Consider the following 17729-nt stretch of genomic DNA (forward strand, 5'->3'; position numbering starts at 1 on the left):
ACAACACGTTTTGCACAGTAAACACTAGGGAAAATAACACATTAAAAAAATGAACTAGATGTTGGGTTGTCTGACTGTTAAGACTAAATTAATTTAACATGCCTTTATAAATCTGAACAGATTCTAAGAATACTAACAGATTTAAAAAATGCTACAGACAAAAACTTGGAATCACACACCAAACGATTGTGGATCCCATTCTACCCTTCTTTCAAGTTGATCTGATCCGATCACCAAATAATGTGGAAACACTTACCCTCCCGTTCTGGGAGATGCATGGCTTTGACCTTGACTGTGAAGATGTGGCCAGTACAGCTTCTAGAAAATACAAATTGAGTTGAAGGTGAATGGTTTGAAAAGTTAAGCTCCATTGAGTGCTTGCATGCCATCTCAATTTCTAGAGCTTCATGGCCCAGCACACTCGATTTCCTTCAGATTTGAGTCATGGCGCATCATACACTAAAATATTTCCTCTGTAGTCATGGATAGTCAGTTTGACATTTGAAACATGTTTGACATCTTTCAACTAGATGCAATCATAATCTGAGGGTATGAAATCTGAGTCTTTACCCATATGCAATTTTCTGAGAAATCTGTAAACTCCGACTGGCCCAAAGTCTGCAGGCAGGAGTCGACTAGCACCAGTGAGCACCAGCATGGTGCGACAGCAAAATTATTACTTAAGAATTTGACAGTAGCTCAGCTGCTTTTAAAACAGTGTAGCTTTTCCAGTAGCAAACTGCATTTTCCAGCAAGTAGCGGTGTAACGCGACCAAACGCTACATCATGTTTTGGTGAGATTATAACTAACAGCCTTCTTTATTGCGTAGAAGCCAAACTAAAACTGGCAAATAATCTGACGAATTTGTAGCATATTCTGGCTGCTGCTCAGAGTCAGACAGTGTCTTTCTTCTTTTGTAACAGCAGATCACATTCTAAAATAGTGCATTACCACCATCTACTGTTAGTTTATTATGGCTCTCAATAGGAGGATGTTCCATTCAGAAGGTCTCATCCCTATGCCCTAATCACTAAAGAGGGTTTGCCCTCCAGAGTGAGAGCTTCAGAGGGTTGTAGGGTGTAGAGATAAAAAATATCAGTCATTCGGAACGCACCTCAGCATCATCTATCCATGCCGAAGGAGCCACTTCCGTTGCACCAATAAAATGCTTTAAAATTTTTAGACTTTATGAAGAAACTTAAGCTTCATGTTTAATTTTTTTGTTTTATTAAAAAAGAACCAGAATATAAATGCAGAGTACATTTACATATTAAATAAATAAACCCAGATAGCAAGAAACTTTGGGCCAAATGGAAGTTAGCCGTCACATCTGGCATGGCTAAACACATGTGGGCAAACCTTCCCCATATATATTTAGCCAAAGCTTTAGAATTGGAGGGACATTTGTAACCTGACATTGAGGTATTGTACTCTGACAACACAGAGCTGAGAGTCATGTGTGGCTTGGCTATGGCAAGCCATGGAAACCGTTAACTTGTGGTTAACATTTGGTTTATACTTGGAAAAACACATGGAAGTCCACACCTCAGCTTTTTCAACAATGCCATTGGTTGGTCTCATTGTTGTAGCATCTTCTTTCAATTCCTATTGGTGAAGGAACACCAGCATCTTAAATACTGGACTGTGGCCATTTTCCACACTCTTTTCTCTCCTCACAACTGCCGTATCCTGAAACACAATTTGCTGACTAGGAAATATTACTGTGTATACTTATTTTATAGTTTGTATAACTCCTTTATTATAATAGCATATCAGTGATTGAGAGTTCCCCAGCCACTGAGGGTTGCGTCAGGAAGGTTATCCGGTGTAAAACCTGTTCCAAGTCAAATATGCGAATCATGGATGGTCCGCTGTGGCGACACCTAAAGGGAGCAGCCGAAAGAAGATTATAAAATATTAAGGGAATTTACAATAAAATAACACAAGCAATAGCCAGTTTCAAACAGAAAGCATTGGTTTTAAATGTTTTAAAAGGTAATTATAATTAAATGCTTTAATAAACCACAGAGATGAAGGGATGTCACAGAGAACCAGAGTGTGTTTGCAGTAGCTTTTATTTACATTACACTTGGCAACGAAAGGTCCATCACTTGAACCCTATGGAAACACCCCTTTTAAATTGCTCTTCGAAGCAGCTATTTATAAGTCCTTTGATTTTGAACGACCCTTCAACATGGTGGCTACGATCGATCCCCATTCAAAGTGCCCTTCAGAGGCGAATGTATCCAGTTTGGAACGCAGGGAGACTTCAGTAAAGTGTCCAAGCACAGTCGTACAGGGGCAGGTTAATGTGAAATTGATAAAAGAACACAATTTTATTTTATGAAACAAAGTTTGTGTCACAATAGCATATTTAACTTTACCTTTTGAAATTAAATTGAGGGATTTATTTTCGGTTCTGAATAGGTTTAACTGTGCATTATTTGGAGCAGCGATATAAAGAATTCCCATCATCTACAACTATTTGATAACACATTTTCTCAATTTCTAAGCATTAAATTAACTATTATTTTCATGTAAATTTGAATCAAAATTACTGTTAAAAGAAATAATTTATTATGGCATGTGTTATGAGACAATCTATTATAGGGTGACCATACAACCTCTTTTTTTTGGGACTGAAAATGGCTTCCAGCTGGGATTTTAAATATGTCTCTAAATGTAGCTAGCGTGTCAACAGCAAAAAAAGTCAGAAAATACAATAAACAAGAACACAGGTGATGGGAAAAACAAACCCTGAGTCTCCATTCACATATTATCCATACTAAATATTATGTGACAAGCACAAAACATCAGCCCAAGGAGAGTTTGTCATTCATTCACATTTCCATTATTAACTGTATTAATGTTACTATTAATTAAATGTATTTAATAAAGTCATTACTTAATAAATGCTCTTAGTGTAAATGTCTTTATTATTGGATTGATCGTAACATTGGATAAATATTGCCTCAATAAGTAGCGTCATGTAGTTAGATTGATGTAGTAACTTGTAGTGTAGCCAACTACTTTTTCAAAAGGGTAGCTTAACTAGTTAAAATTATGAGCTTGTCAAAATAGAATTTCAAAGTAGTTTCCCCAACACTGGGACCAACAATTAAAAATTAGGACAAACGGAATTAAAAACAAATTCTGAAAAGTTTTCAGATTTTTCCCATTTTGTCTGTTCTCAAGGAAGTAGAGAACTTATTTGGACTTAAACTCTTCACTTTGAACTGTAATTAATGCTAGGGCTAGCTGTGTCATTGCTTCGGCATGCTGGGGATACTAAGGTGAGACTCTCCCCTTGTTGACAATAGTCTCTTATGCCTGAAACATACATTACACAAGTATGCGTACGTAGATGTGAGCGCTTGGCCAATGCAATGCCAACACGTGGCCTGGTTGAACATACCTACAGTGAATTCTTACATTACTGTGGTGGTTACAAAACCTCAGTACTCAAGGGGGTGATATAATTACCTTCAAAAGTCTGTGCATTAAACTGGATGTATTCTGGTCAAACTATTGCTCACCATGAGTAGTTGACTTGAAAGAGAAAACACACTGCAGAAATTGACAGTTCACAACAATGTCCGCTATGGACCTTATTAGCACCAATTGTGCTGGTTTTTGTAACTGTGGCGGCTCCTGACACGCGATCCAAAGATAACATTTTATTGGTTTGGGTGTTTTCATCGCTGGGAAACAAGAAATGGACACATTCACCTTAAAAAAATACCTTGCTTTGTTGGTGCGCAAATGTTTGCTCCCATTTGAAAAGCTCCATAGGAATCAATTGTTGCTGCGAGAAATTGCTGTAAAAATTCACATTTGGTGTGAAAGGGCCTTTAAGGGAGCAAAACAATCTAGATAATCTAACTAGTCAACCTCACTAATCAGCTTGTCAATTAATGGACAACTAGCTGACAACACTTACCCATACTTAGAAACGCATTAGTACAAGCAGGAGCAATGCGCAAACCAAGGGGTGATGAATAATGAATGTTTGAATCCAACACAATTAAAGAAACATTATAGTTTATTATAAATCAGAAATGCAGACAGTTTCAATTGTTGCTGGGATATGGGGAAGCAGCAGACACTGTCTACCATTTTAGCAGCTCTATAGTGGAAGTTTCTTCAAGATCCAGGACTGTAGTAACTCCAGTTCTTGCTGACACAGCTCATGGTTGAGGCCTGGGAAGGAATGGAAAAACGTGTGGAGGCCAGCTTTCTCCAATAGAGAGTTCGTCTCCTCTCCCCAGCTATGGAACACAAGCTCATCCATTGTGCCGTGACACTGGAGGAGCTCAGGTAGGGGGCGCTGTGCTGCGTTCTCTACTGCCTGGGAAAAGTGAGAGGTGATATAACTTCTTGGACTTGTGTTTGACATCTTGATATGAAAAAATATTTGCCACTACATGGACAAAAGCACATGGACACCCCCTTATTATTAATAGGTTTGCTCATTTCTGCTACACCAATACTAGCAGTTGCACAAATTTAAGGATAGAGCTATGCAATCTCCTGACCTCACAGATGCTCTTGTGTCTGTATGACAGCAAACCCCATGCAGTCACATTCCAACATCTCGTGAAAAGTTGAACCAGAAGCGTTGAAGCTATTACAGCATCAAAGCATGGAAAAACACCCTATTAATGCCAATGGTTTAATATTAAATGTTGAACAAGGACATATGGGTGTGGTATGTAGGTGTCCACATATTTTGGCCATATAGTGTACTTAAGGCACTTTGAAGGACATTAACTACCTGATATACCACAGAGCCCTTGTTAAGAAAGCTGGACAGTGCGAAAAAGCCAGCAACGTCCTGGTGGTACCTGGAAACCAGGTGTAGTGCCATTGCTCCGCCCATCGAGAAGCCACCTATCAAAGATACAAGTTAAAGGACAAGGACTCGTTCACACTGAAGAAGAGCTGCTTTCATCGAAACCTGGAGAGCTGACTCACTCTCTGCCAGGTGCCTAAACAGCATTATATCAAAGAATATAATCTCAGTCATTAATTTGAGACGCTCCTCACAGGCTCACCTAAACCAGGATTTTGCTATCGCAAAAGTTATAAAAACCTCTTCACTTTTGGAGTGATTTAGTGTGCAGGATGTTAATTAGCAGTAGCTTAAGATTAACAGTCTGTCCAAGATTAAATAAAAAAAATAAAAGAATGAATCAAGTAATAAAATGCAAGCTAGTCTTTAGTTCCACACCATCAAACCTCTTCCAAGCCTGTGCTTAATCTTACACATCTGGGCAAATCTGGGCAGCACATCTGCTGAAGTGCACAAGTGCCCATCAGTCTGTCAGAGCAGAGGGAAGGATCAATGTTGAGACAGAGGATGGAGCTCACATATTCTTTAACCATCTAACAGAGATGATGTGGCCATTTATATCTCCAGGACTATTGAATTTAGCCTATAATAACCAAAACAGGTGTACTGCCAGAGCTGCAGATTAGGATAAGGATTTTTTTTTTTTTCTGTTGCCCCAGTATTTCAGATTTGTACTTGCCCTACCTTCATAAAATATTTTATTTGCATCAGAAAAATATTTTTGGGTGTTTCTTCAACTTCGGGCAAACGCATGTCCCTGGGGTTGACTTTCATAAAAACAAACAGATTGAAAAAAATTTATTTTTGTTATAAACAAGTCTTATTAAAACTGATTTGGACACTATTTGCCAGGCCTTCAACATATATTTTTAATACTTTTCAGATGTTTTTCATGAACAGATTTGACTGTTTTAGCCTTGTCCCAGACTTTCAATATTAAACTGTCAGCGGATTCAAATTTTAATTGCAATTAATCACATAATATCAAAAGGCTTACTGCGATTAATCAAACGTTTTCAAAAGTGAAATTATTTGAATCTATACACTTTTCCTGTCAAAATGCATTTAGTTCCTTCTTAGAAAAGAATATAAGATTTATAATTCAAAGATATAAATGTGCTAAATAAGCACAGATTTCAGTAAATTAAACATTTCCCAGTCTAAGTGTGAGGTTAAATAATTGAAAGAACTAGTCCCCATAGGTTGAGTATTTGTTGCAATGCACATTAAATCTCTTAAACTCTCATCCTCCACAATTTTAATCAACTGACAGGCTGTGGCTATCCACTTTGCTACAGCAATCGTGAAGCTTCATTCACATCATTTGCGTCGGGGGCGTCAAGCGCTACTTTGAAGTTTGTTTTCCACATTAAAATTGCTGCAGAGAATGGCCAAGTTTGAAATGGCATACTACCCATACTACTCTTACCGCTTCTGTTAGGGATGCATGATATATCAGTGACAGACATATTATATATGTATATGGCCGACAACTGGGAAAATCTAAATATTATCACGCCGATAATGGAATTATCACTTGTGAACAGAAATATTTAATTATGCATCCTTTTATTTTGCCAAATAATCCAAATAGTGTGGAAATATTTTTTATTGTGTGTATTTAGGATACATAAATTGTTAGCCATGAAATTAGCCTTATCAAGACAAAGGAGCTAGTCGTTTTAGTTCAAAAACATTACAAATCAAGTCATTTCCATCAGCGTCATTTTCTCCACAGAATTCATGAGACTTTACTATCTACAAGTCCACTGTGCTAAAATTGCTTGAAGTTTAAGAAACACCCATTCATTTTTGCATTTCAAAATTGGCAAGATTTCTTTCAAAACAAAATTACTACAAATAATTAGGTTTTTAATTTTCAATAGATGGACATTACATTGTTTCCCAACCATGTTCCTGGAGGCCCCCCAACACTACACATTTTGAATACCTCTAATCAAACACACCTGATTCAACTCATCAGCTCATTAGTGGAGACTCAAAGACTTGGGGTGTGTCAGAAAAGGGAGATACAAAATGTGCAGTGTTGGGGTACATCCAGGAACAGGGCTGACAACCACTGGCTTAAACTAGAATGAAAATGATGAAGTCATACACACATTTGTTGTTGTAAAACACTGGTATATATGGTGCAAAACTTTACTGATTTGTTTGATGCGAAAATTATTTCTCACAATTTCAACAAAAAACTTCAGTCAGCTAGACAAGTGACATTTAAATTAGCAGAATTCCCAACAACAATGTACAATACCTCACAGAAAACCAAATGTTTACATTCGCAAGGCATAAAAACACATCACATGATCAATGAAAATCAGACAAAAAGACGAAGGTACATGACTGTGTACTTAACATATTAATGAAGGAATAAACTACACTCCCATGAAGCATTACCAATGACTCTTTTAAAATCAATGGAAAAATCTAAAACTATCAATTTAAAATGGTTTGTAAAAAGTATATATAAAATATATTTAGATTTGTTTTGCAAAATATTCAGATACTAATATACAAGTAGTTTGTGAGCGTTAGGAGACAGGCTAAACTGCATCATTCGATCACGCTGCTGTAAAGCTCTTTTGGCGCACTTTGTTGGCAGTGACTCTCTGATTGGTGGATCTTTCTCTTCAGGATCATACGTAGTGAAGTTTTTCCACCAGGAATGACACTTCAAACACAATTTTTAAACAATTTGAAGAAGTTGAAATAATGTGAACTAATTGAAATAAGGCTTCTGCAGAAGCATATACCATCTATTAACAACCACTGAGCTCACGGTAAGTCTGTTTTTGAAGGTTTATAAGATATCGTTAATACTCAATTCCCCTATGAAGAAAATCAATGGGATTTTTACATGTGAAACCCAACTGTTCTATAGGGCAAAAGGGAGCTTTCCATCAATTGTCCTTATTCTGTTCCATCCTTATTGTTGAGCCCCAACTACTTTTCCATTTGAGCACTTCTCATGTCATCAAAGAGACATGCTATTCAACCATTAGGAACTCCATCCTAATACTCAAAAGTCCACATAGTTCTTAAACCCCTTAGTTGTTTGGCTACAAATTCAGTTCATGCATGTTTGCTCTCCCTCCAGGGCTTTTCCCATTAACTACGACACCTAAAATATTGAAAAGCACAGAACATCCAACAGCCGCTCTCTTGAAAATCTTTTCCATGGAAAGTTCTGGCATTGTCAGTCCTTCAGCCTGGGAAGTGGACTCAGCCTAAAGACCACAGCGTTTCTCCAGCGTGCGGAGTGACTCCAATGAGTATTTATAGTTAAAGGCAAAATGTTTTGATTTAGGAAGATAATATTTCAGCAGTCTCACAGGAACATGTGTTTTTTGAATCAGTTTTTTTGGAACCGAGTTCAGGGGCTTTTCTGTCCTTCCACAGAGTTTTTTGTTTTTTACTTTTCACGTTTTACTCAACTATTTCATGGTATTTATATATTATAATAGACTTGTAAGTTAACCCTTCTCCTACAATTGTCATTGTGTTTAAAGAATAGTTTACCCAAAAAGGAAAGTTCTGTCATCATTTACTCACTAACAAGTCATTCCAATCTGGATGAAAGGGGAATGTGTCAAAATATCAAAACTCGGTTATTTAACGTCAAACCAACCAAATTTCAGAAACTTCCCTAGCTGAAATGTCTTATTTGATTGATGCTTTTGATTGAATAATCTAAATGGATGATGAAAGCAAAATATTAAATGCCATGGATAAATATTTACAGAGTAATTTATTATTGGGAGGAGGGTCAAAATGACCATTTTCATCTACGATTTTGGAGCAAAACTACAGGTAAAAAATAACCTTAAGAGAGGTGACAGCATATTTATTAGATTTTTTTAATAAACTTAAAGTAACTCTTTTGGAAAAAATGTACTTTGAGTGTTTAGTTGTGGGTACTTTTTACTCTTACTCAAGTAAATTTAAACTTCTGCTTCATTACAATGGGTGACATTCTTGTCATTACATTAATAGTTTTCATTTAATAAGTGTTAATAAAAGCGTTATTTATTGAGAGATTTTTTTGAATGGGACTTTTATGACAGCGGAACTTTACAGCTGCGTTCTGTCAATCGAGTCGAGTTCATGACCGCAGCAGCAAGCGCTCAAAACATTTTATCACGCATTGACTTGACTTTACACAAGGACAAGCGGATATTTCAAGATGAACATTACAGCTCTAACTTAAGAATGCATGTTGTGGTAAGCTTTAGCGATTGTGATAACGTGAGCTTGTCTGTGTCGTGGAGATGGTCATTGTGGTCAAGGTGATTCTGTAACTATGGGGGAGTTCAACCAAAAACTTAAATTCTCTCATGATTTACTCAACCTCATGCCATCCCAGATGTGTATGAATTTCTGCCCATTAGGTGGCGATGTGAGTGTAAAACTGAAGTGGAGATTGACTGAGCAGGGAGGAGAATATATAGTAAAAGAAAGAAGAAAAAAAAAAAGGATTTAAATATTGCTCTGTTTCTCATCAACACCTATCATGTCGCTTCAGAAGATATGGAATTAACCACTCATCTGGAGTACTTTATGATGCCCTTATGATGCTTTTTTGTCACCCATTCACTTGCATTGTTTGGACTTACAGAGCTGAAATATGCTTCTAAAAATCTTCATTTGTGTTCTGCTGAAGAAAGAAAGTCATACACATCTGGGATGGCATGAGGGTGAGTAAATGATGACAGAATATTCATTTTAGGGTGAACTATCCCTTTAAGACCCTGTTTCCACCTCCATTTTTAATGACAAAAGGCTAATATTATTAGTATATATACACTCACCTAAAGGATTATTAGGAACACCTGTTCAATTTCTCATTAATGCAATTATCTAATCAACCAATCACATGGCAGTTGCTTCAATGCATTGAGGGGTGTGGTCCTGGTCAAGACAATCTCCTGAACTCCAAACTGAATGTCAGAATGGGAAAGAAAGGTGATTTAAGCAATTTTGAGCGTGGCATGGTTGTTGGTGCCAGACGGGCCGGTCTGAGTATTTCACAATCTGCTCAGTTACTGGGATTTTCACGCACAACCATTTCTAGGGTTTACTAAGAATGGTGTGAAAAGGGAAAAACATCCAGTATGCGGCAGTCCTGTGGGCGAAAATGCCTTGTTGATGCTAGAGGTCAGAGGAGAATGGGCCGACTGATTCAAGCAGATAGAAGAGCAACTTTGCCTGAAATAACCACTCGTTACAACCGAGGTATGCAGCAAAGCATTTGTGAAGCCACAACACGCACAACCTTGAGGCGAATGGGCTACAACAGCAGAAGACCCCACCGGGTACCACTCATCTCCACTACAAATAGGAAAAAGAGGCTACAATTTGCAAGAGCTCACCAAAATTGGACAGTTGAAGACTGGAAAAATGTTGCCTGGTCTGATGAGTCTCGATTTCTGTTGAGACATTCAGATGGTAGAGTCAGAATTTGGCGTAAACAGAATGAGAACATGGATCCATCATGCCTTGTTACCACTGTGCAGGCTGGTGGTGTAATGGTGTGGGGGATGTTTTCTTGGCACACTTTAGGCCCCTTAGTGCCAGTTGGGCATCGTTTAAATGCCACAGCCTACCTGAGCATTGTTTCTGACCATGTCCATCCCTTTATGGCCACCATGTACCCATCCTCTGACGGCTACTTCCAGCAGGATAATGCACCATGTCACAAAGCTCGAATCATTTCAAATTGGTTTCTTGAACATGACAATGAGTTCACTGTACTAAAATGGCCCCCACAGTCACCAGATCTCAACCCAATAGAGCATCTTTGGGATGTGGTGGAACGGGAGCTTCGTGCCCTGGATGTGCATCACACAAATCTCCATCAACTGCAAGATGCTATCCTATCAATATGGGCCAACATTTCTAAAGAATGCTTTCAGCACCTTGTTGAATCAATGCCACGTAGAATTAAGGCAGTTCTGAAGGCGAAAGGGGGTCAAACACAGTATTAGTATGGTGTTCCTAATAATCCTTTAGGTGAGTGTATATAACAACATGTCTGACAAATGTTTTTGGCTGCTGTATTGCATCTTGTTCTTCCAGTGTATCGTCTATTCATTATTATAGGCCGTTATAAAATAATCTGTTACAAAATGTACAAAAGATTGCATAGTCAAAATATAACGCATCATATTTTGTCATTGTGAAGACTCGCTACCCAACTCAATGAAAGAATGTGCACAACACACGTCTGTCTGTTCTTCCTTCATTACTATTAATGTAATGACTGTCTGAATTTTCAAATCGAGGTTGAATTTAGGAGAGATGTCATAACCATTGTGTTTTTAATATGCGTGTTAAGTTGAAGCTCAGTTCTGAAGATGCTGCATTCTGTTCCATTTAGCTGTGCTCTGTCTATCTGTTTGAAACAGTCGCAGCCCATTGAGTCCAATGCCACACGCACCTGGTGTGTGTGTGAGTCTCCACCAGTGTTCACTTCTGTGGGGAAAGCCACGATGCTCTGTATTGTTGTTGCTGCGATGATTCATGAAGCGTTCCATTCAACTCAGAGTCAGTATTTCCACCTTTCAAATGGGGAAAGAGCAACGGAATGACACTTTATAGAACTTCTAACTTGGAAACTCGTGCGGCAATCTTAAACTCCCATTTCATCAAGATGCACGCAAACATGTCGTCATCCAGGGCAGGGAGGTTCACAGTCAGTGACAAACATTCACTTTATTAAATAATATCGAAAATTCGTACATTAAATGATAATAAAATGTGTTTAACAAAGGTTTTGCAGAGACAGGTGTTCAAAACGTAGTTAAGTACACTCTTTTGATTATCATAATGATAGCACTGCAGCGTCGTATACCATTTTGGTTGCTATTAGATGTCTCTGACAATCAATGTACCCCTCAAAATCACATAATCAACCTCTTTGGTACGTGTGCATTAGTTGTCAGGTAATTGTCACTGAATTTCAAATTAAGTGAAAAGTCTCATGCATGAAAACCATCGATCATTTTTTTGACCAATCATGACCAATCATTGCTGCTACATCAGAGTCCATGAGTACTCATGCACATCCCTACTTCTATTATATACCATCTGCAAATATGCAGATACCTTACTTAAAAATAAGTCATTCACGAACCTTACCAAAATCCAGTGTTCATCTAATATCTTCCTTTGAAGTGTGTATTCCATCTGCCAGAATCAAAATCTTCAGGATCAAAAGTACCTCTCATTCACAAATCATGATGGTCCGTGTGTGACAATCCAAGTACGCGATCCAGGCCACTTAAACTGTCAGGAGATAAATCCGCACGAGCGCGTGAGTATAACATCAAGGCTGCATCCGAAACCAGGAAAATGCTGCCTCAGGAGGTACGATGAAAATAAGGTGCTTTTCAATTGGAGACGTTTCCTTAAGAGTTCCATTCATTCAAAACAGATGTCACTAAAGATATGAACTGATTAGGCAGCAAGTCAGCCTAATCAGCCATCCATGTTTGCTAGACTACTGTGTGTACTGTTATTTCCTTCCTAATATATTAACAATTTCCTTGTGCACAAATAAATTACAAAAAAGTGATGACTAAACAGAAATCTGAAGAAAATGCTAGCATTTCAAATACAATATATATTTTTTTTGTGCAAACAGAGTTTATTTTTTATTAATTTTTTAGCAATTTTATGTTTATTTACTACATTATTTGTGTGACCTATCAGCAACCCTGCTCTCTGGATATTGGCATCAGCATCGGCCATTAAACCCATATCGGTCAACACCTAGACATGACACCAGGGGAATTGGAGCACGAGTCATGGCCAACAGGCATGGATGTCGGGCCACTTTCCCCTCACACTCGCCGTGGCCCTTGGGAAGACAGCCTGCCAGAGAAGCCACCGCACCGAGGGGAGCGCATGCGGCCGTCGGACCCCGCCCACGTCCTGGACCATTCCTGTGAAGACTACCCCTTCCTTCACAAAGCCCCCTTCACCGCAAGTATGCCAGATTCCCTGGTTTGGTTTGTTACATGATGATATCTAATGACTTAAGAGAAATTGGAATATAGTGCATGCGTCATATGGACTACTTTTAAGATACTTTCAAAGCTTTTTGTGATTTTAGACGTACTCAGTCCCCATTCACTTTCTTTCTATGAAAAGGGCTTCCAGGATTTTCTCCTTATATACATCATTTGTGTTTCACAGCAAAGAGAAAGTCATATGGGTTTGGAACAAAATGATGGTGAGTAAATAAAAATGCTTTTAAACTCGCTTTCTTCTGTCTATTCAACCTACTACATTACCCTGAGGAAATTTTTACCTCGGTTATGCAAAGATTCCTTTTTAAAGAAAGATTTTCTGACACTTTTATCTCATTGTGATATATATATGTGAACCTGATAGCTCAAATATTTTGAGATAAAGCTTAGCAGAAATGCAAGAATCATCCAGAAATTATTTTTCGCCCATTCTGGCAACATATGAAAGGAATTCAAAACTTGATAAGTTTCATTCTTCATTTTGCCCAATGAGAGAGAGACTTATGAGCAGTGGGCTGAGACTTAATTTGGAACAAGTGGAGTGTGTACGACAGAAGAACACAAAGTAGGGAGAGATAGATGGAGGGAGAGAGGGTTAGAGAGAGGAGAAGACAGATAAGCCAGTAGCCGTACCTATTACCATCCTGTGTTTGGGTATCCCTGCTTGGATCTCATCCTGGACAATGGCACTTAAATTATCACACATGGAATCTATAGACTCCAAATGTTCTGGGCAATCCTGAGAAATCTTGTGCCGATCAAACCACACATGAGACAGAGCCCCTCGCATGGGTGTGTACGGCCTAAAAACACATTTTCAAGTCAAGTGTTGCAGTAAATTAGGCAATGTGATAATTCCATAAGAAACATGTTAGAGAGACTGCAAACTTAATGATATTAATTAGAATATTTTTACAGTTGCCATTTATATTTTGTATTATATGAATTTGCATGAATGGCACATGAAATATGATCTTACTTTCCTTTTAAGTTAACATACATCATTTTGAATGAATAGACAGACAGAGTGACTGACTGACAGACAGGTAGTAATCAAATAGAAATGAATCAGTCAGTACTGACTAGTGGATAGGGTTGGGAACCTAGAACCGATTCTTCTTATTATTTTTATTATTCAATTTTAGATACTGAAAACATATGATTCTCATGACTTTGTTCCGTTAATGAATGTTGAATGTGCATTTTTCACATCCAGCAATGTCTTTTTAGATGAAACACTGTACTAAAATACACGGACAGGGTTTCTTGTGCATTTCAGTGGCAACAGTCTTTTCAAACAGAATCTACAGCGTAAAACACACAACACCACCAGTGTAATCCGATTCATGAACAAATGACTCTTATGAGCCAGTTCTTTTAACTCTAAAGTGCGAAACATGCAGTGTAGTCCGATTCCACAACTAAAAACTCTCATGAGTCGATTGTTTTGAATCTAGAGTGCGACAGAGAGCACAAACAGTGTAGACCAATTCCCAAACTAATGACTCTTACGAGTTGATTCTTTTCAATCTACAGTGCAAAACATACACTACGACCAGTAAAGTCCGATTCCCGAACTAATCTACAGCACAAAGCAAACAGCTCAACTAGTACAGTCCAATTTCTAAACAAATGACTCCTATGAGCCGAATGTTTGAATCTACAGTGCGAAATATACAGTGCAACCTGCGTATTCCGATACCAAAATAAATTACTCTTAAGAGCTTATTCTTTTGAATCAGTGCAAAACATACAGCACAATCAGTGTTGTCCGATTCCCAAACGAATGAGACTTATGTGCCGATTCTTTAGAATCTACTGTTCAGCGCAATACATACAGCTCAACTAGTGTAGTCTGATTCCCGAACGAATGACTCAGTAGTAGATTATTTTGAATCTGTTTTCAGAGAAACCCGCCGAGTATGCCCCTTGGAAAAGAAACCTGCTCTGCACCTGCACCATAGCAACATTTGTGCCCAATTAGCACTCTCATCAAGCTCTTTCAACTAAAAAAAATAAATAAATGAATGCATTTTCTTTACAGTTTTTTTCTTTTTACATTTGTCATGCATTTTCTTCCAAACTTCATTTTACTTTTAATAAATATACTTTAAACATCAGTAAATTGTTTAGTTAACATTTACAACACTCCAATTTCATTTAAAAAATGTTTTAACAATTTATATTGGTATGTATGGGACGTTTTAATCCATATCAGCATATACAATTGGATACAGTTATAGAAATCTATCTATGTAATGTTTGTGCATTATCCATAGGGAATTTGGAAGCACGGTATATTATAAGCCTACATGTTGCTCTGGTCATCCTGAAAAAAATTGCATTTCTTCCTCCTAAGAAAGAAATGATAATGGAACTTTCAAGATACTGGAACTGGTAAATTGTTAAATGCCCCATCTCTATACTAGTGGACCTTTGCCCAGAATTGCACATTAAAACATATGATTGACAGTGATTTACTGTAAGGCTGCTGTAAAGGGAATGCTTACCTGGCTGGTGCTGTGGGGTAAATCACACGGATATTTTCAAATGCCAGATTTTGACCTAGCACATCACAAACCCACCTGAGCAATCCTGGCCCTGTGTCACCTGTGAAATGACAAACAAGGTGTGTATGAGTGAATATGAGAGATCATCGTGTATCACAGTGTTGCATAAATGACTCTAAAAAGTAATTAACTACTCATTACATATTCAACAGTGCAATTAGATTACTGTACTAATTACTGTCTGAAAAGTAATTGCATTATTTATAACTGTCTAAAACCCTTATCAACCTCGACCAGATGAAAAATACAAGGATAGACACGAAACTGTTCTTTTAATTCTTTAAAATAAATCATATCAAATCAAATAAATTATTCATGAACTGGCCAAAAATTTAAGGGGGCAGCATTAAATTAGAAAACATAAATTTAAAAATTAGACGTTAAATCTCCATTTAAAATTCACCATTCTTTTATATAGAATTGTTCTATAGTATATACAGTGATTAACAAAATTACATCAGAAGTAATTGTAATTAAATTACTGAAAAAATAAGAGTGAAACAAAAGCAAAGTGAGCTGGATTAATGAAAAAGTAATTTAATTACAGTAATAAATTACTTAGTAATGTATTACACCCAACAGTGATCATGCATCACGAGAATAAAGTTTAACCATATCAAAACACAGTTCCTGTACGCCAGTGGGATTGTATACGAACACAAAACGTAGGCCTACATGTAAACATATTTACATGGAAATATTTGCTTAAGGAATATTTACTTCAATAATTAATAAAGCATTATTTTTTGTTTACCAATGCTTTGCATAGAACCTTTTTACTCTCAAGAAGTTGAGTGGCGCTTACTGTCGTGTCCCATACACTACATTCCATGTGTTAAATTAACACTACCGGCATCTCGCTTCATAAGCGTCGCGTTTACACCATGTTCAGCCTTTTAAAAAGTGTTTCGAGGCCCATACGTTCTGTTGTACTGGGTCTTTACTTCCCATGTGAACGCCCCCATCATACTATACAAGCACGACTAGAATATATCGAAGTTGCTCACTAGATCAAGAGAAGCGAATGGCGTAGACACGAAGCGTTTGCGTTAGAAAGATTTGAATTTGTTAAAATGCACCTGAGCCGTGAAGAAAGATAACAGACGCAGTGTGTTTGCCAGTCTGACTCACAACATTCTTCTGTAGTTTCACTGCGGCCATATTCATCATCTCGCGTAATCTCGCGATCTTCACAGCGTGCTCTCACGTCACAGGTCGCGTTCACCTTTCATGAGTGGAATGAAAGAAATGTTCACATTTCTATTGTTTTTCCCCCATACACAAATCAGACCACTGTTTTGGCCAACAGAAATTGTAATTGCAATAACAACATATAAAACTCATGTGACAACTTTCCATGACCTGACACTAAACAAATATTCGACCTTCTTTATATAAAATCTTCACTGAAAAAAGGGAAAGTAGTCTACACAACACAATTTCCTTTCTCTTCTAAAACTAGTTTTCTTTTCATTAGATGAATTGAATTCTCTAAATTGTGCACTCTGCTAGATTAAAGGTATAGTTGACGCAAAAAATGAAAATTCTCTCATCATTTACTCACCATCCCAGATGTTTATGATTTTCTTTCTTCTGCAGAACACAAAGATTTTTAGAAGAATATCTAAGTTCTGCTGGCCCATACAGTGCAAGTGAATGGTGATCAGAACTTTGAAGCTCCAAAAAGCAAATAAAGGCAGTATAAAGTAATCCATATGACTCCAGTGGTTAAATCCATGTCTTCTGAAGCGATATCATAAGAGTGTGTGAGAAACAGACCAATATTTAGGGTGAATGTGAACCAAGTATGTTCAACAACAGTGAAAAAATTATTTTTGTTGCTTGTTAAATTCAATTAAAATGAGCTAATGCAGCACAATTCTTGAACATTTTGTCACAACTTAATTAAATTGCATTCAATCTATTTAAAGTTTTTAAATGGGAGTTAAACAATTTGTTTTGGGGCCACATTAATTATTTTTGTTGACAACTAAAACTGGGCAGGGGATTTGTAGTTCTCAGCATGCTTTGCATGGGACTTGATGTGAAGAGTTGTTATTTTATGCATTTTTGAGCAAGATGAGAAAAGGGGGAGACTTAGTGTTCAGTTCTTCAGCTTTGTAATGTTCTGTTAGTCTGTGATTTTGAACCGATTCTGTTGCGCTGGGTTACCATTGTGGTAAAGAGTGGAGCATTTGCAGGTTGAGGATGGATATGTAACAAATTTGTAGTTTCTATACACATGGAGCAATTACTAC

The 17729-nt window shown here is 37.5% G+C and overlaps 1 protein-coding gene across 1 annotated transcript; it reads right to left on the minus strand.

Annotated features, from left to right (window-relative positions):
• Window positions 1-1405: 1405 nt before the first annotated feature.
• On the minus strand, window positions 1406-16673 carry lyplal1 (lysophospholipase like 1). Its single transcript, XM_052146760.1, has 5 exons — window positions 16551-16673; window positions 15412-15511; window positions 13535-13704; window positions 4776-4891; window positions 1406-4349 (listed from the first exon to the last, which is right to left on the minus strand). The coding sequence occupies exons 1-5, from the start codon at window positions 16639-16641 to the stop codon at window positions 4128-4130; spliced, it is 699 nt and encodes a 232-aa protein (XP_052002720.1). The 5' UTR covers window positions 16642-16673; the 3' UTR covers window positions 1406-4127.
• Window positions 16674-17729: the final 1056 nt, after the last annotated feature.

This window comes from Xyrauchen texanus, chromosome 17 (assembly GCF_025860055.1).
Source record: "Xyrauchen texanus isolate HMW12.3.18 chromosome 17, RBS_HiC_50CHRs, whole genome shotgun sequence".
Lineage (NCBI taxonomy): Eukaryota > Metazoa > Chordata > Actinopteri > Cypriniformes > Catostomidae > Xyrauchen > Xyrauchen texanus.